The sequence below is a fragment of the Pungitius pungitius genome, chromosome 2, assembly GCF_949316345.1.
Source record: "Pungitius pungitius chromosome 2, fPunPun2.1, whole genome shotgun sequence".
In the NCBI taxonomy this organism is placed as follows: domain Eukaryota; kingdom Metazoa; phylum Chordata; class Actinopteri; order Perciformes; family Gasterosteidae; genus Pungitius; species Pungitius pungitius.
Window position 1 is genome coordinate 25,058,608 of NC_084901.1, and position 19,764 is coordinate 25,078,371.

The following is a 19,764-nucleotide window of genomic DNA, read 5'->3' on the forward strand; positions in this document are numbered from 1 at the left end:
TAGTCGGCTGCTGCTACCTGTAGGCCAAGCCCTTAAAGCAGCAACGCGATCTGAACTGCATTAAATAAAACCGTAGCAAAACACTGAGTATTTATAACTTTAAATGATTGTCACCCACATGAGGCCATTCAAATCATTTGAATTATGCCACAGGTAAGTATAAATACTTCTGCTTGTACTTGTGATTCTGCAGGATTACATTAAACATATAAGGAGTAAGTTGAATTCTTGGTTCTGCTTGGTGATTCCTGAATAACCATGTGATCGCTCCTAAAGGTTGCCTTTACATTTTGATGTTGAATCGCAGTACATGAACACAGACTTATGACAGAATTTTGATAAATAGAGTCCACTTGTTTATTTTTCTTCCCTTTGACTTCCTCCGCGCATTAGTCTTTGTGCTAAGCTAAAAACACCTGGATGGGTTCCTGACACATCGAGATCAGGGGAACTGATGTCACCCCTCCTCTCTGATTGGGACAGAAACCTAAAACAAGCATTTTTCTCAAAATGCCACATTGATCATGCATGTACACCATTTCAGGGTTTAAAACAAATGTTTCACAATTCCACCCTGACTAGATGCACAGAAAAAGCCAGTGGATAACTATTAATAATTCATGTCAATTGCCCTGTCCACTGCTTCTCTGTCAGGAGTTTGCTGCTTCATGTTGCCCATTAACACATTACATTATTTTGAGCTGGTAAAATCTCTTTCGATCCGAGTCCTCTCAGTGAACCGCACAGATGTCCAGTACACAGAATGTCGCTCTACAAGTGGGACAGGGGACTCTGCTGGACAACCAGGTCTCAGGTCTTTGCTGGTCTTGGCGGCTGGCAAACCATCGACCCAGACAGGACAGACACCACATGGGTCTGCAGAAACACTGCTGGCACTCCGACACGTTAGGGGCTCCTGTAAACACACAACTCTTACAAGGTCAGAATAGGAACAAGGACAACAAAGCGAGACAAATAAATGCAAGAAATGGACACTGACAATTGACAGGAATTAACTAAAAGACACTAGTCATCCTCATGTATACCGGTATCAAAAAAGTAGCATGAGAGTGAGGCCCCCTCAGTGTCTAAAATACATGCTTACTCATTACTTGTATGATTTGGTCATACAAAAGACATACAAAAACAAACATTCATTAACAACAACACCAATAACGTATTAATCGTGATTAATCAAGATGAATGTGTGATTAATTAGTTGATTTAAAAAAAATCTATGGACAGCCCCACTATATACACATTTTGCTATGAGCCTTGTGCCTCTAGACAGGGGTCTTCAACTAAAAAGTCCAGTTAGAGAAAGTTTCTAAAAGCAAAGGTCCGGAAGATCATTGTGGGACTATTCCTCTATTTAATCACACTAAGTAGAGTTGTATCAACATCTGCATGTAATCAATGCACAATTAACAAATCAAATGAATTCAGTATGATTCTAAAACTCTTGACAATATTTATTGTCACGTAACAAAGAACTAAACATATGTTCTCTCAATTAACTAAATGGAAGTAGGGCTGCATTTAAAAAAAATATGTGAAAATGTCCTTATGTTAATATGTTAAAATATTCAATTCAGAAAAAAATAAAAACAGGAAGATAAGCTAGAATTTCCCCTTTTCTGCTTCACATTTGGACTTGACAGTCTCAGCAAATTATAAATAATAAATCTAAACACATTTTAACAATTGAACAGTTGAATAGAATATATATATCCAGTCTTTTAGAAGAATTAAGATCTATTTTTTTCTGCCAGGATGTTAAACCACGGATTCTGAGCATAGGAGACACTGGTTCAGTGCTGCAGTGGGAAGTATGAACAGATATGAATCCGTCCATTGAGGATTAAATGCTCTACTTCCTCTGTACATTTGTTCCTCATATTTCTCACATGTACCTTTATCGCTTTCTCCGTCTCACTAACTTTTTCTCAAACATCGCTATCCTTCTTTTCTTCCTACCGTCTTTTTATTTGTAATTTGCCACTACCTCTCTCGTCTGCCAATATCATCGGTCTGGCTGGAATGCAAAGACTCGATTGGTCGAGTGGCATCACATGGGATGGTCTGTGATTCAAGCCACTACCGTAAAGATGAGTAAAGCTGCGCAGTCTAAAAGTGCACCGTCACGATTAAATCACAACAGTCTTTTTTTAGCCTTTGGTCCGTGTCCAGATGGGACGGCTTCTGGGTCCGGATCCGGACTGCGCTCCGCCTAAGCTCGAAAATATATAAAACTCTCTCTTACCTTCTGCCTGGCAGAGTCTGACCAGCTTGAGGTTTGCTGGAACCTGCATACAGCCTATACAGGGCTCCATCTCCTATGTAAGGAGAAAAAATATGGTTCTGATTCAGCTGAGTGAGCCTATGTTTGGGATTTAAATACACAGATAGTAATATTACCTGTCCACTGGGCAGTGTGTACGGTTGGTTGAGGTCCACATGGGCCCTGAATGTATCCAAGAAGAGTTCACTCATGGTTTGGTGGATCACTACATTGGGAGAGTTTCTGATTGGAGCATGGAGCTTCTCCCTGAGTTCAGCGTACTCTGTAGAGATGAGCCTAGAAACAGTTGAAACATTACATGGCGTTTTTACCTGGCAACGTACACACACATTCTTGCACGCACACACACCTGATATCAAAGGGTTTGACAGCAGGGTTGATGCGGTCCACTCTCAGGGTCAAGATCTGTGCTGGGGAGGTCAAGTCTGGACTCAGCTGGTGCTGCCTGGATTGCGTCACTGTCACATGACATTCACTCTGTAAGGCCATGTAGACGTGATATGTGGTGACCTTGAGAGGCAAAGAGACAGTCATGCTGTGAAAAAACATTTGATGTGGTCAATTGAGAAATTGTCTAATTTAAAAAACTGGAATGGCGAAGCCAACCAAACCCGGGGTGGATAAGGTTGAGCTTGGTTTAACTGGTCTGCACCTTGCTAATTAGACACTGTCTAAGTTTTTGATTTGCACCCAAAATATAGAATATGGTTGGTAGTACTTGCTAAACATGTGTCACATCTTTAGCAAGTACTACCAGGTACTAAGCTGATCAAAGTGTGGTTAATCTGGAGGAGTTAGACTCATTAAACCAATTCGGTACGAGAGGCTGTACTTTATCGTACTTTACTTTAGCCTGCTCTCACCATCCCACAGATGGTCTGTGTGGCACTGCGCTTTTTCGCAAGCGGCATGTTTTATATGCCATGGGAGATGCCGAAACTGTAAATAAAGACACTATTTGCCGTACCGTCCGAAGTGTGTGTTTGGCCCTGAAGTCCTTGGCACACATCTTCATTACCTTCCCTGGCCACAGAAGAATGTGTTACACCAAAGAGGATTTCCATAGTCCGTACACAAGCAATATCCTCTGTTAAGTCACTTACCAGCCTGCCAAATGCTTTTATATTATATCTTGACTTGTTGCCAGGATCTTTGCTATCCAGTCATGTTTGTGTACATTAATTGTAGAAATATATTTATATGTGTATATGGTTGTACAACATATCCTCGCATTGTGGATAAGGGTTTAAATTAGGCCTTGTCTTTTGGATACATTTCCAGAGGAGGTTTAATTCCCTCTGCTCAGTTTTGAAACAATCATATTAAAGCAATTAAAACAGAATGTACAACTTTCCTAGTAAGGAGATATTTTTAAATCCTTCCGCATTCAGTCGATCCGCGATTGTCTGATTTTTCTCTTTGTTTAGTTACAGCTGCCGTATTCCTTTTTTGTGTATGATATGCTTCACCTTCTCATATATTTGATCAGTTGCTGATCAGCGGGTGAGAAATATGCTGCAAGCGGCGTTTTCTCCATTTCAGCATCAGTAAATCTGTGATCGATATCGTGGTCTACTTAAGAAAGCCGTGGACGAGCACTTATCCCAGATATGTGCTCCTGGATCGACTTAGCGACTCCTTCTTAGCGCAACTCGGCAAACGTGCAACCGATTAAGCCACAACGAGCAGGTCACACTAAGTTAAGCGGAGCTTTATCACTTAGGCCCGATTTCTTTATTCTACTTTTGTGCAATACCCCCCGGCAGATGTGTCTGCGTCCGTTTCGTCACACATTCACAAACATCTTGTGTCATGTTGAGTGGGCGGAGCCACGTTTTTCTAGAAAATGGCTGTTGTGTGTACGACAAGTCAGCTGACGTTAATACGTTTTTTAATGATTTGATTAGACAAGTGGCGCCTCGTTCTCTTAGAGAAGGGGCTCATTTTAGCTTTGGACCAGATACAGGCCACTTCGATCTCATGTCTGCGTGTTCCGTGTGGGGGCGGGCGGGGGTCCGCGAGGAGATTGCAGGGGGTCAGCGGGTGGGAGTGGCGCGGCGGGGTTTGCGGGGGGGTTCCGCAAGGGGGGGGGTCGGCAAAATATGAAATTGCTTTAGTTCATATAAAGTAGCCTCTAATTGCCACCAACCATATCAGATATATGGTTGGAAAAATAACACTTTCAACGATGTTGATGAATCCTTTCTACACATCCTGTGAAGCTTGATCTTTAGTTTTTTTATTTCCCCATTTTTATTTACCATTTGTTGAAATTACAGTTACGGGCAACACTTCAACTGTAATAAATGACATTTAAAAAAAAGAAATTTATACATTTATTATAGATTTCTATTTAATTAATATTTCCATTACTTTTGGGAAGACAAAAACGTTAACCAATTTCAAGCACCAAAACAGTGCTTATACCACCAGGTGGCAGTATACATGTATTTAAAACCATTAGTTGTTATCTGTACCCCCAATACAAGAAAGATAAATCTAATGAGGGGTAGCCGCAGCTCTCCCAGCCTCTGCACTCAGCAGGCTAAAAGGGGTGCCATTAATAATGATCCGTAAGGTATTTTGACCATGACCATGAGATGTTTTAGACATCTCAATTCAGACCACAAAAAACAAACTCTTGGTAGAAGGACATAACATGGCTCATTTAAACAGCAGTACATCGAGCACTATCTGCCGGCCCTCAAAGCTCCAAGCAGCTGTGTCTGCCATCATTGTCGAGAAAAACTGGTGGCACCGTGTCAGCCCAAAATTATTGATTGATAGATGTAATCAAATCCAAAATGAACGTCTTGTTTTTCCAGCACAATATTCCGCTTCAATACTTGTTGCTGTACAACACAATCATTACTGTTTTTTCTCCCAGTCGCCACACAACGCAGGAAGGGCCCCCGTATTCGCGGAAACCAAATAGCATGAGTTGCATTTACAGCCACTTTAATACAAAATCATTGTTTTAAAGTAGGGCTGCTTGAATTGCTTGAAGCCTTCAGTGTCCTTCTAATTAACCCTGGAACTGCAATTACCAGCCAACTTAACACTTGTATATTATACAACGTATTAAACACAAACAAACGCACACATTCACATCATCAATGTGCATCTCTGCACAACTGCAGGTCCAAAAGACTGTAACTATTTCAGGCTCTTGTTGTATTCCTTAATTAATTCCTGTTTTTTCTGCTCACAGCCTGCTCTCTAATACAGCCCATTTTAGACAGAGCTAACCTGACATGCACATGGAGTAAAAAGTATAGAACTCTGGAAGATGTGCTTTTTCATCTCAGACAATAACTAACCAGAGTGTCTTGTACCCTTGACACCGCGGTATGAGGATGATTCAACCATTTTTCCAAACTACTGTAGTACTCTGATGAGCTGAAAACTCCTGCTGATTCAGTGCTATTGATCGGGTGAGAACTAATCCCGTGACCATGTGTGAATGCGTCCTGAGGTGTAAAACAATGTAATGTAAGGGGCTTTCTTCCAGACTGCTGAACACTAGTTAATCACTCCTCGCTGCTTACCTGTCACACAAAAAAACAATTTCTCCCAGCGGAGACTGACTTCCTGGGAGACGTCTGGCAACCTGCACATGTAGTGATAAAGAACCACATATTCTTATAGACAGCAGGCCAACTAAAGCCATCAGATGAACTCCTGGAGTTTGGGGAAAATCTGTTTTGCACCAAAACATTGAAGCTTCTCACTCACCTTCAACACCCAGCTGTCCGTCACGATAACTCTGGCTCCAGGCGCCCCCGTCGCAAACTTGTCTATGCGTCTGAACTCAGTGTTTACGCTGGTTGCCACAGAGCCCCAGCCAGGGTGTGGAGGCTGTATGTGGGCCTGCAGAGCCCGGCTGATTGGATGGTTGTGCCAATGATGCCGAGACCAGTAGATGACAAGTGTCCAGCTGGTCAACTGGATGCAGAGAGACAGGAGGAGAAATGCTCTCCAGCTGTCACTCACCTGCTGAGACACCAAATACAATACGGCTGAGACCTATATTTAACAACTACTGACAACGAGCCGATGCTGAGAACAGCGGAGATGCACCACTCTCTATAAGGACAACGATGTATGGTAGTCAAAGATTGTTCTGTGTATAGCGGAGGCAGAAAATAATCCCTTCAAACCAATCTTTCATTAAATCCCTAACTTTATTTAGTCCGGCAGATGATTCGGGTGACCGGGGGAGGGGGGTTTGCTGTGCTGCTGACGATCTGACCGGCTAACAGTATGGCAGGTCGGGTCGTTGACAGCACGGCTGACACCCAGCTGGGGCGTACGTATGTGCGCTGGTACGCGTGTGCGCATATACGGACATGTGCGCACACGCGGAAGCGCAATGCGTGGGAAAAAATATTTTTTATTCCATGCTTTTTCAGGGAGGCGGGGAATCCTTTCAGCATCTCTCTCTCCTCCTCCATCGCTGTGTGGTAGGTCTATGTATGTACACGTGACAGGACCCTCATGCTGAAAACGTGACTTAATTATCGCATCTAAGTGGCTTCACTCCCAGAGACGCAAGAAATAAAATATATATTTTACTATTAATGACAAAATAGTAACGCACAGTGACTTGGACAATTAACTCTGATTACTGGTTTGGATATACTAACGCGTTAGATTACTCGTTACTGAAAAAGGTGGTCGGATTAGAGTAACATGTTACTGGCATCACTGGTTATGACAGCACTTAACCATAAAAAAGAAATGGCCAACAGGTACGACCGTCTGTTGTTTTTTTGGAACTAATACTTGGTCTATCCGCTAGTGTGAGCGGCACGTAGATATATGCCCGAGCGTGTCGGGGTGGAACGGCCGTAGGCAACTCTGCTGACATTATGGTAGGGTAAACTGCAATGTTTACTGAGGTAATAAATCAAGAAGTAGAGTCATTTTCGTTTCACTTATATATATTTATCCCTGTACCTGTTCGAATTTCTACCCGCAGATACTACCGCCCTCGGACTAGATCAATTCTTTGTCGTAATCTCTCCTCTCTTACCTACCCCACCCGCTCCACACATGTCCAACACCTTGTCACAGGAGGCCAACCCACCTCCCTCCAACTATATCCCACAGACTTCACCTCTATGCCCTCGCTTCCCTGTATCACACCCCTGTCTCCTAACAAAGTTCTTACCTTGGTAACCTCTGCCCGTCCCACCACCTGCCCCCTCGACCCCATTCCATCCCACATTCTACAGTCGATCGCCCCCCATCTTCTTCCTTTCCTCACCTGTCTCAATAACAATGCTCTGTTATCTGGCTGTTTCCCCAACACCTTGAAGGAAGCAAGAGTTAACCCACTTCTGAAGAAACCCACCCTCAACCCTTCGGAAGTAAACAACTACAGACCGGTATCCCTCCTTCCCTTTCTGTCCAAAACAATTGAACGAGCCATCTTCAACCAACTCTCCTCCTACCTCCACCGTAACAACCTCCTTGACCCCCATCAGTCAGGCTTCAAGGCGGGTCATTCCGCAGAAACTGCTCTCCTCGCTGTCTCGGAGCAACTCCACGCTGCTAGAGCCGCCTCTCTCTTCTCCGTCTCATCCTTCTGGACCTTTCTGCAGCATTCGACACAGAAAACCACGAGATCCTTATCTCCACCCTTCAGGAACTTGGTGTCTCTTCTCTCATCCTACCTTGACAGCCGCACCTATCGGGTAACTTGGAGAGGATCAGTGTCGGAACCTTGTCCTCTTACTACTGGAGTTCCTCGGGGCTCCGTCCTGGGTCCCCTCCTCTTCTCAATCTACACCAACTCTCTTGGCTCCGTCATTCGCTCGCATGGTTTTTCCTATCACAGCTATGCCGACTAATTCTCCCTTCCCTGACTCGGACACTCAGGTGGCGGCACGGATCTCTGCATGTCTGACTGACATCTCCCAGTGGATGTCCGCTCATCACCTGAAGATCAACCCCGACAAGACCGAACTACTTTTCTTCCCCAGAAAAAACTCCCACCCAGGACCTGACTGTTAACTTCGACAACTCTGTGTTAACGCCCACTCTGACTGCTAGGAACCTCGGCGTGACACTCGACTCCCAACTCTCCCTGACTGCCAACATCACAGCGACAACACGATCCTGTAGATACACGCTCTACAACATCAGGAGAATATGACCCCTTCTCAATCAGAAAGCGGCAGAGGTACTGATTCAGGCTCTTGTCATCTCCCGCCTTGACTACTGCAACTCTCCCCTGGCAGGTCTCCCTGCTACCGCCATTCGACCACTGCAGCTCATCCAGAATGCAGCAGCTCGACTGGTCTTCAACCTTCCGAAATACTCCCACACCACACCACTTCTCCGTTCTCTTCACTGGTTACCAGTGGCTGCCCGCATCCAGTTCAAAACATTGGTACTCACGTACCATGCTGTGAGTGGATCGGATCCAGTCTACTTCCAGGACATGGTGAAACCCTACATCCCAACCTGCACACTCCGATCTGCATCTGCCAAGCTGGTTGTTCCTCCATCACTGAGAGCAAAGCACTCGGCGAGATCGCGACTCTTTGCTGTCCTGGCTCCCAGATGGTGGAATGACCTCTCTGATGACATCAGGACTGCAGAGAGCCTCTAGATCTTCCGTAAAAAACTCAAGACACACCTCTTTAGACTCTACCTTGACTAAAAACTAGGGCAAGCAAAAATAAAATAGCGTTAACGGCGTTAATTAGCTGTTTGTTGTTAATTACGTAATTTTTTTTGATGCATTTCACGCATGCGCAGTGTGACAAATTATTCAGGTCAGTAAAGTGCCTCTTCCTCTAGGGAATGCACTTCATCCTATACAACACATTACTGCCACCTGCAGGCATATGTCAGGCCGTCAGGTTCAGCAAGTCGTTTGCGCCAGAGACCCGCACCCCACCTCCCTCCCCCCCCGTTCTCGCGCAGCAGAACAGAGAAGAAAAAAAGCTCCGCCCAGCAGAGCTTTGCTAAGAAAAATAAATAAAGAGCAGCGCTGAGGTAGAGGAAAGACCATCGGAGAGACCCGTAATACTGTTCTGAAACATGCAGAGGAAGAGAAGCCAATGCGATCTAAATCCTCCCAGGTATGGGAATATTTCACACTGAAATGGGGGGTGCTAGCGGATTTCTTTGCAGCGCCAGTCGTTCTAATCGCCGCGCTCGACTTCAAGGTGTAACCTTTATCATTGTTCGGTCGGAAACGGCGCGCCCAGTGACGGGTGGTGCAGCAATATTGTTGTTCGGGTGGAAATCGGGAGAAAGGTCGGTCCGGGAGATTTTCGGGAGGGGCTTTGAAACATCGGGAGGGTTGACATGTCTGGTCATGTCTGGTCATCGCGGCCCTAGACCATCAGGAGCACAAACTCACAGCAGAGTGGGATAAACTGCAGAGGCTCGAGACCCTTCTAGAGCCATGCAGGGAAATCAGTCTGTAACTTATCAAATAACATTGCTTTGATTATTTTCTGGAATGAATTAAAAAATCAAATATCAATAACATGTATTTATGTAAAAAATAATAATGATGATAATAATGATAATTATGTATCTGTGTTATTTATCTTTAGTATGCATTTCAGAAAGAAAAAATAGTTAGGATTCAGGTGTGATTAATCATGATTAATCCACTGAAAATTCTGATTAATTTGATTAAATTTTTTAATCATTTGACAGCCCTACTAAAAACACTAGCAAACCGTAGCACTAACAAATCGTAGCACTTAAATTCTACTTATAATGGCACTTTTCTATAACATGTTTTAAAACTGCTTATTTGACAAAATTGTACTTTCTTGTTACTTGTTCTTCTGAGTTTGATCTCTATGTGGAAATGCACTTATTGTAAGTCGCTTTGGATAAAAGTGTCAGCTAAATGACATGTAATAGGACCAGAGGAGTCTAGTGGTCACGCGAGGGAATGCAGCTTTAACACGTGAAACAGTAGCTTTTAATCAGCAGAACCAGAACCATGACAGCCTGGTTGCAACCAGCTAAATGCCTCTTATGAAAGTAAAACGTAAAGATCAAGGAATAATTGTCAATCTGGCCCTTATCTTGCAGCCTTATGGGGAATGGACCAAAGCTGCTTCAGAGGAATTGAGGTCCACAATCAATCTCTTCCACCACCTTATGAAGTGTAATTCATGTCCATAGAATCCCAAGTGTGTTCACAGATCTGCAGACAGACAGACAAACCTTGTGAAAGTATCCCAGATTCTTCTCTGGCGCTGCAATACACATCCCCATGTAGTAACCTGGAGAGAGAAAGACAATACGTTAGACATGAGTGCTTTGGGATTCATGAGTAATAAACAGCACGATAACCCACATTTCGACATGGGTTGGTACCAAGAACCGGTAACAATATAGCAACGGTTCCTACACGACTAGTACCTGCCGTACCGAAACGCAACACAGATTTCGGTGCTTGATTTCGGTTCTTGAACTTTATTTACACACTCGCAGCAGCTAACGATAGCCTACCGCGTGTGTAGCTACAGCGGCTAGCAAGCCATCTACAGTGCATCCGGAAAGTATTCACAGCGCTTCACTTTTTCCACATTTTGTTATGTTACAGCCTTATTCCCAAATGGATTAAATTAATTATTTTCCTCAACATTCTACACACAACAACCCATAATGACAAATTGAAAACTTTTTTTGCAAATGTTTGCAAATCTGTTAAAAACAAAGAACGAAAACATATCGCTGCCTAAAGAGTGCCTGAATTGCAGCAGGTGAAACACAGAAGAGCTGTATGAGGCACGAGAGCATATTGTTTCTCTACCGTGTGACAGAATGTATTAATTGTATATTAAGTGGACGCTTTTCTGCGTAAAATGAACAATCTCCTGTCATTCGGATAAGAAAATAAAGTCTGCAGCTCAATGGCAAACAACATGAACAACGCCGCACTCCCTGGTTTACAACTTGAAACTTGCGCCAGCAGACGGGCAGTGCGTTGGAAAATGTCAGTGTCTCTTACGAAGGCGGCGGCTGAAGAGAGACGTGCTGCTCGGCTAGCAGTCGCCCTCTGATGTGGTTCCTGTATTAGCGTCGCTAGAAGCAGCGCACTGATGTCTGCTTCCGTTAGCATGGCTCGTTAGATATTACATGGGAGAGCGGCACTAACTTTCCTGCCTCCCCATTACTTAGTCTGCTCGTCTCAGGTCTCTGTCACAACTCATGACATGCACGTTTCCATATGTACCGTTAGCTAACCACGGTTAAATCTACACTACCCTGGCACAGTGGATGATTCCTGAGCTACTGTTTTTATGGCCATCGAACTCCAGCAGGGCTGAGAGCCTCCTTGTGGCACTGGCAATCAATGGCAACAACTGAGTGGCACCTCGTGGCAACAAAAGGCAGGTGAGTGGCAATTGCCAGAAATTCAGTGGCAAGTACGGAGCGAGCGTCACAACGGCACGCTGAGGGGGCGGAGCCAAGTTTTCCTAAAAACGTGTGTGTACGACAGGCCAGCTGACGTTAGTACGTTTTTTTATTATTTTTTTATTTGAGACAAGTGAGGCCTTGTTCTCTTAGAGAAGGGGCTCAGTTTTATTTTAGCTTTGGACCAAATACTGTCCACTTTGATCTCATGTCTGCGGATTCCATGTGGGTTGCGGGGGTCCGCGGGTGGCACCGGCGCAGCGGGGTTGCGGGGGGGTTCCCGCGAAGGGGGGGAGGGGTCGGCGTGTTCCTTGTGTGTGTGGGGGGGGGGGGGCTGTGGCAACTCTGGCCTATGTGGCAACTCTGTGGCATATGTGGGACATCAGTGGAACACGCGGACCCCCCCCTCCCACGGACCCCCCACAGGAACCCACCCCACACATGGAACACGCCGACCACCCCCCCCCCGCGGACCCCCCACAGGAACCCACTGAACACGTCGCCCCCCCCAAAGTAGCCCCTGCTCCAAGAAAACGAGGGCCCACTTGTCTCTAATTAAATGTAAAAAATAATAATAAAAAAACGTATTAACGTCAGCTGACTTGTTGACAGAACGGCCGCTTTCTAGGAAAACTTAGCACCGCCCACCACCGTTGTGACGCTCGCTCCGGACTTGCCACTGAATTTCTGGCAATTGCCACTCACTTGCCTTTTTTTGCCACGAGGTGCCACTCAGTTGCCATTGCTTGCCAGTGCCACAAGTAGGTTCTCGCTGTTTCTCCGAACTTTTCAGTTAAGGTGCGTTCACACAACCACGGGGCGAACTATTTGCAGAGTCAAATTGTAAGCTTCTCTCTTTAAAACCAAATGAATTACCTTAAATTAACCACATGACTTTTCCGAAAGTTTGTGATTTTATTTTTTTTCATGACTTTTCCAGGCCTGGGAATGAGCATTTGAAAATTCCATGACTTTTCCAGGTTTTTCATGACCGTACGAACCCTGTCCCGAGAGTTGGGCGAATTTATTCGCTGTGTGTTGTATGCAACACTATCTAACATATCTAGTAACATATCAGCTGAGAATCAACTTAAGTGAGTTAACAGTGTTCAATATAGTAATAGCAAGGTTAATCATCCGGTCGACGTCACTGATCGTACACCTTGTGAACAGCTAACTTACTCAGTCTTTTTATTTCAATATATGACACGTGTTGACATAGTTATTGCCGTATCTGGGTTTTAAGAGTTTACCTAAAGGCAGCGCGGAGTGGACCAGTAGGGTAATGCTGGTCCTCCTGACGTGGTACTGGATAAAGCCCACATCCTCACTCCCCAGCCAGGACGAAAACAGATTCTGGACGGTTAAACCGGCCGAGCGGAACTCGTTGGGTGTAAACACGAAGCAGAGAGAGAGCACTACATAAGCCAGAGTGAAAGATAACTCCGGGCTTTCCATTCTCTCTCTGGATATTCTACTGCCGTTGATCTACTCTACTTCCGCGATGTGTCTTCTTCCGGAGGCACGTGCTGCTATCTGCTGCCCAATCCCAACACGCCTCGCGGATTTTGAGCCGCGCTCCCGCTAACTCCGTTAGGATTCTGTCACACCGCCTTTATATTTGAGGCTCTTCGGCAGACATTTTAGATGTGTCTCCTTTCGTTGTCCCCACACGTCACTTCAGCTGCGACTCGGCTATGTAACGTAATGTAATTCCGTCGGCAACTCATAACTCAGTCGGGAGATGCACCGATTTGGAGGACACATCTCAGCTATGGCCGTTTCACAATACCTAAGACGCACTTGCGTTCTCGTTGGAATAGACTCACGGGTGCGGGAGAACGGTCATTTCCGCAGCTGACTTGATGACGTCACGTCAGCCGGTCTTGTTAATGAATTTTGATACAGGTCTTGAGTGTTAAGTATTTTAACAATCAAGCTTTTGTTTCTTTTTCGTTATAAAAAATAATAAAAAAATAAATTAAAAAGTGGTATATATAATGGAGCACCAGAGTAAACTCCTGTTTGACTGTACAGCAATTCTGATCTGATCCATTTAGATTGGCTAATTATTTTATGTCTATATAATTATTTTGGGATTTTATTGTATTAAAGAAACAATAAAAAACTTACTGTGGTAAACATTTAATTGAGTTGAGTTAATTGAATTTAAATGTTGCATTCGCTTTCTAAATGTTTCATAAAGTACAGAGTAGGTTTGGTAGCAAATTAATCATTTAATATTTTAATGGATAGGGCTACATTCCACATACACTCCTACCGTTCAAACACGAAGAGGCTGATAATCATTGTGATATTCCAAATATCACTATAAATTACATTTCAAATGAACCTGAACCTCATCTATGTTTTTACATCATTAGTGCCCATCATGTAATGTAATACCTATGATACAGTGATCAATGATAATAAAGTTAGATAAGTGAACGGTGTCAAACAATGAAATACATTTTTAAGCAACCACACATGAAATATTTAATCATTCATTCATTTTTTATTTATTATTGTTAGAATTCAGAGTCCCTTTAAAGCTGAAGTCCTGCTGCCGGTTTAGAGCCACGATGAGGGTTTTAATTGTGAATATTGTTAGTTTTAATGCACAATAATAGACAATAACAAGCATTCACACTGTGGATACAGACAAGTTCAATTTAAACATGAAGTTAAGAATCTAAACTCTGCTACTCAAACAAAAGTAACATGTGAACAAAGAGTCTCTGACAACAGAGTAAAAGATAAATGAGTGATTTATAATTTTAGCATCCTAAAATAGATTCAGCCTTAGGTCGTTGTGGGGCTGGACGCAAGCTTCGCTCTCGTCAGCGCTAGTCTCGCGAGGCACCGTTTTATGGGGTCAGATCAGTCTCAATAATGGCAAATGCAGAGCGACTCACAAATGCAAACCGGAAGATTCACAAACGCGCACAGAAGGAATTAAATACATTTCAATGCACACGTCAATAAAATAAGATTTATATTCGCGGATCGCATTATTTATTTGCGGATCACACTGCATTTACTTACTGCTCGCTTCACATTTGTGTGTGGGTTTTTTGAGACATGTCTTACGTTGCAGATCTACAAATAAGGTTTTTTTCAACATGGACCTGTCTGTAGCCAATTAGATGTCGCCCTCTTTTCAACCAATCACAGCTCCCTCCTCAGCAACGCCACTTGCCATAGTTGAGAGATTCTGACGTTTAAACATGGCAAAGGCAAGCAGAATTCTTCCAAGAAGACTTGAGCATGGACCGACACGGCAGTAAAGGACATGAAGCACTTTTCGGAAAGAAATAAGAAAATAGATAGAGAATACCCGAACACACATTGTAGTTTGTGATTCAGAGTGGAATAAATTGTATTTTAAATTCATTTGAGTTGTCAACTACTGTGGTGCATACGCACCTCCTCACTGAGGAACCATCCTTTGGTTACAGGACACAGGACCGTGCTACTTCTGGGGGACGGTCAGAACAGCACACTGTAACCGGCTTTCGGGGCAACGGCGGCAAGTCTTGCTGAGCACGGTGGCGACGGCCAGGACAGTGGACAGGAACCCGGGGAATCTCCGGGGGTCGGACAGGACTGCGGACAGGAACCCGGGGAATCTCCGAGGGTTGGAGCTGGCCTCCACTTCCAGAGGCGGTGTGGCGAAAGCACACCCGAGCCTGAGTACTGTTCCAATTCTAAAGTCTGCATCTGGCCGAGAACGGTCATAATACCCGGATGTGACTCGCCCCGCCCATTTGACCAGGCATGCATCGGAGCAGGCTCGTCTGTTCTTGTGAGAGGCAAATATCCCAGAATGCATTTCACCTCAGCAACAGGCAACTAAATAAACACAACACTATGTCGAAGTTTATAAATACTACTATAAGTAACAGAATGTAATTTTAGAACTTTTTAAAACGGGAATTTAGTTGCTAAAGCAACCTTTCTGCAGTTGGTTTGTCAACATTCAGCCTTCGTAACAATTTTCTCCGTGGATGGAGATGTGAGGTGTAGTTAACGGACCGTCAGACCCTCCAGCACCGGGTGGTCCGCTCATCTCAGCCCGCAGAGAGCAGCCTGTTTTCGGCGAGTCTTCTATGAAATGCTCCGCCGGCTTTCACGTCTCTGTAGCGGTTATACATGAGATTTAACTGTACTATAACTGGGCTTAGTCTTCATAACTTTTAATGTGGTGACTGATGTTGTTCACTGGTAACGTGTTTGAGGACAGAGTTTAGATTCATAACTACATATATAAATGTAACTTTAACGTCTTGTCTTTATCAGCTTGATGCAGCTTGATATTGTCTATCATTGTGCAGTAAAACTAACAATGTTTTAATTAAAGGACAAGGTCATTGAGACTCTAAACCGGTAGCAGAACTTCAGCTTCAAATAAACTCTGAAGCTCTCAATTGTAATGATAATAAATAAAAATAAAAAATAAAAAGATTTACTGTTTAATTGTTGTTACTGTACCCAACGTCCTCCTTTATGAAACCATTATAAAGCTAATTCAGTGTGATGTAATATAACAGCCCTAATTTAAACGTTCACCTAAGTAACGTTTTTGTTTCTTCCATCCAATATGGTTACATATTAGATCTACACCTGTCAGTGTGATCCAGTAAAGTTCAGCAGCACCAGAACTACAGCTGCTCCTCTTCATCTGCTTTAAAAAGATGTTGGACTGTATACCAACTCTGATCTGATCCATTGAGATAGTTTGTCTAATTATTTTATGACTATTATAACATATATAATTTCTAATTTTAAATTAAAAAAGAAACAAAAGCTTGATAATAAAATACTAAACAGAACTATATTAAAACGTATTGGCAAGACCAATTGAGGAAATGACCGGTCTCCGTTCTCCCGAACCCGTCTCCCGAGTCTATTCTCGCGGGAACGCAAGTCCATTCTCGCCGTCTTAGGTATTGAGAAAGGGCCAGATTGTGCAAAGAACAAAACCAACAAAACATGAATTTCACACAAAAACATAACGAATGATTTGCGATCAGGTACGCAACTTTGTCGATGGGTAAGAAGCTGAGAACAGGCAGAGTAGCCTTTTCATCGAATCTTGCTCTCTTCATCTTGAAATCAGTGAGTGTGATATTCTTGTATTTCCCATAATGCAGCTTTAGGAAGTGTTCCTTTAGTTTTTCCGGTGCTAGACTAGAATTTCTCTACTTGGCATTATGCATTGAGGATGCCGACTCCTGTAATGGCAAAAATATATGTAACTCTTCGAAATGCTTCATTGTATAACCAGTTTATTAATTGCAAGTGCTGGGATGGCAAGGCCATGGGAAAAGAGCTTCAGTGTTTCACACTGATAAGATGTCCCCAGTGTCCTGGCTGTAGAGACTCAACAAGTTAGTTCACATGTGTTGAATGTAAGCAAGATGCCACCTGTAACTGAGGTATAAGAACGGCCTGGCCCTTATGTGAAGGGGGAAGGTTCTACTGAGCACGTAGCTGCTGTGACCTTTCTTCCGTTGCAAGAAAATAAACGGAGAAAGACATATTTGACTCAGAGCCTTTATTCTTATTTAACGATTGTGCAAAAACTTCCACCACAATTTGGTGTCAGAAGTGGGATCGTTTGAAGTTCCGTCGGGACTCTATGGAAGGCCTCTTCAGGATCCAAAAACGAAAGTGATTCTGCCCCAAACCTCATCAGATTCAGAGAGTGGGGTCCGGCGACCAAAAGGGGCCTGATTGACTTCAACACGATCAAACCAAGGAAGATTTTCACTCAAATTGGGTAGGAAGTTGATATTCTGATTTCAAACGGGATGCTCTGAATTGTAATGTGTGATAACAGATTACAAAGACTGCTATTTGGTACTTTGGATTTTTTAAACATTTTTTTTTGTCTTCTTATAAAATCCAAATTCTGCTTATTGATTGGGTTTCTAACAAGGATAACTTGTCTTTTTCCGGTTATTGAAAAATGTGTATGAAATTATAAAAGTAATTGTAAAGTATTTCTGGTTCATCAGCATCCAATTTTTACTGAGGAAGACAAGGGCAATTTGCGGATTGACGATTGTATTGACCAAGAGGAAGACAGGGACAATATTAGTTGTGACCCTTGACCGAGGGTGAAGATAGGAGTGATTTGGCTAACGATTGTATTGAGACGAACACTGAAATCGCATAATCGCAGCCCGTGACCTAACAGGAAGACAGGAACAATATTGTGTTTCGGATAATAATAATCTGAAAACAGATATTTGCGCCTGTAGGAGCCATAAATGTTTTCTTTATATATTTTGCTTTTTATAAATGTTACACTTTGTGGGTTGTTGGTTTGTTTTAATTTATGTTTTGTTTATTGGTTGTCATGAGACATGGGTGTAGCGGTGGGCGTGTGTGGTGCGCAAGGGGATGCCTAATTAAACCCTACCTGACACCCGTGCGGGTTCAGTTTGGCGTGGGGTGAGGACTGGGGAAGGCGACTCTTTGTGTACCGCACTACGCGATACGCACACCACATGGACTCTGTATAACCCGGTTATCTAACGTGTTTGTCACGGTTTGGGTCTGCTTGTCTTATTTTGTAGCTTTCTTGTGTCTCGTGTCTCTGGGTAACTTCACTTCCTGTCCTGTGATTGCCTGATTGCTTCCACCTGTGTCCAATCACCTGCACCTCCCTTGTGTATTTAAAGCCTGTGTGCCAGTTGTCCTTTGTCGCGTCATTGTCTACTGTCGTTCGTCGTGGGAGCACGTATGGTCTTTGTTGAGAATAAAGAGCACTTTTTGGGAAAAACTCTGCGCTTGAGTCCTCACTTCAACCTGCTCCAGCCCGACCCTTCTGACAGAATGACGCGACCACCTAAGGACTCAGCAGACTCCTGGTGTGACTTGGGCCCGGACTACCTGGATGTGAGGAGCCCGTTTTTCCGGCGTGAAACTAATTTCATATTTGGCCCCAGAAGCTACCAAAGGGCGTGCTTAGAGCTCCGGGACATCCTCAATCCGAGGAGGAAGGGCCCGGGGAGGAGGAGGATACGAACCCCTCCAGCCCCGGCTCCTGACCCGGCCCAAAGATGCCCGTCCCAGCCCGTTCCGGCCCCCAGAGTCTCGTCCCAGCCCGTTCCGGCCCCCAGAGTCTCGTCCCAGCCCGTTCCGGCCCCCAGACGCCCGTCAGCGCCCGTTCCTGCGCCGAGACGCCCGTCAGCGCCCGTTCCTGCGCCGAGACGCCCGTCAGCGCCCGTTCCGGCCCCGAGACGCCCGTCAGCGCCCGTTCCGGCCCCGAGACTCCCGTCAGCGCCCGTTCCGGCGCCGAGACGCCCGTCAGCGCCCGTTCCTGCGCCGAGACGCCCGTCAGCGCCCGTTCCTGCGCCGAGACGCCCGTCAGCGCCCGTTCCGGCCCCCGGACTCCAGTCTCCGCCCGTTCCTGCCCCGAGAACCACGCCCCTGCCCGTTCCTGCCCCGAGAACCACGCCCCCGGTCCCGGCTCCGCGGCGCCCGACCATGAACCCTCCCTCCCACCCTCTTGGGACCGCCTGGAAGTCGGTCCTTGAAGGGGGGGTGGGGTCAGGGGTTGGGCCGGAGCCCCACGCCACGACGACGTCGGAGCCGCACAGCTCGGCGCCCCCCGCCTCGACGACGCCGCAGCCGCACAGCTCGGCGCCCTCCGCCTCGACGACGCCGCAGCCGCACAGCTCGGCGCCCCCCGGGTCTCGTCCCAGAGTCTGCTCGGCGCCCCCCGCCACGACAACGCCGCAGCCGCACTGCTCGGCGCCCCCCGCCACGACGACGCCGCAGCCGCACTGCTCGGCGCCCCCCGCCACGACGACGCCGCAGCCGCACTGCTCGGCGCCCCCCGCCACGACGACGCCGCAGCCGCACTGCTCGGCGCCCCCCGCCACGACGACGCCGCAGCCGCACTGCTCGGCGCTCCCCGCCACGACGACGCCGCAGCCGCACAGCTCGGCGCCCCCCGCCACGACGACGCCCGGTCTCCGACCCGGCAGGCCCCCCGAGACCCTGAGGCCCGGTCGCCGACCCGGCAGGCCCCCCGAGACCCTGAGGCC

The 19,764-nt window shown here is 45.5% G+C and overlaps 2 protein-coding genes across 4 annotated transcripts in view; one reads left to right on the forward strand and one right to left on the reverse strand.

Moving 5' to 3' along the window:
- Window positions 1-16,112, forward strand: part of atoh8 (atonal bHLH transcription factor 8) — a 31,454-nt gene extending 15,342 nt beyond the window's left edge. The window contains exon 4 of the mRNA XM_037460911.2: window positions 15,163-16,112. Coding sequence (XP_037316808.2) covers window positions 15,163-15,444 — 282 coding nt within the window. The 3' untranslated portion in view covers window positions 15,445-16,112. The remainder of the gene's footprint in view (window positions 1-15,162) is intronic.
- Window positions 344-13,574, reverse strand: tmem129 (transmembrane protein 129, E3 ubiquitin protein ligase). Of its 3 annotated transcripts, none has more exons than XM_037460923.2 (7): window positions 12,958-13,574; window positions 10,508-10,566; window positions 6,038-6,295; window positions 2,652-2,812; window positions 2,419-2,578; window positions 2,264-2,336; window positions 344-916 (listed from the first exon to the last, which is right to left on the reverse strand). In XM_037460923.2, the coding sequence occupies exons 1-7, from the start codon at window positions 13,160-13,162 to the stop codon at window positions 732-734; spliced, it is 1,101 nt and encodes a 366-aa protein (XP_037316820.2). In that variant the 5' UTR covers window positions 13,163-13,574; the 3' UTR covers window positions 344-731. The 3 variants fall into 3 exon arrangements, with proteins under 3 accessions (XP_037316820.2, XP_037316819.2, XP_037316822.2); XM_037460922.2 differs by having other exon boundaries at window positions 6,038-6,298; XM_037460925.2 differs by lacking the exon at window positions 6,038-6,295 and having other exon boundaries at window positions 12,958-13,572.
- Window positions 16,113-19,764: the final 3,652 nt, after the last annotated feature.

Excerpts from the sequence above, each read along its gene's own strand:
- tmem129 (XM_037460922.2), bottom strand. The coding sequence starts at position 13,162 with ATGGAAAGCCCGGAGTTATCTTTCACTCTGGCTTATGTAGTGCTCTCT. Across the intron at positions 10,567-12,957 it reads CCACTCCGCGCTGCCTTTAG|GTTACTACATGGGGATGTGT; the intron begins GTAAACTCTTAA and ends TTCTCTCTCCAG. Across the intron at positions 917-2,263 it reads CAGACTCTGCCAGGCAGAAG|GAGCCCCTAACGTGTCGGAG; the intron begins GTAAGAGAGAGT and ends GTGTGTTTACAG.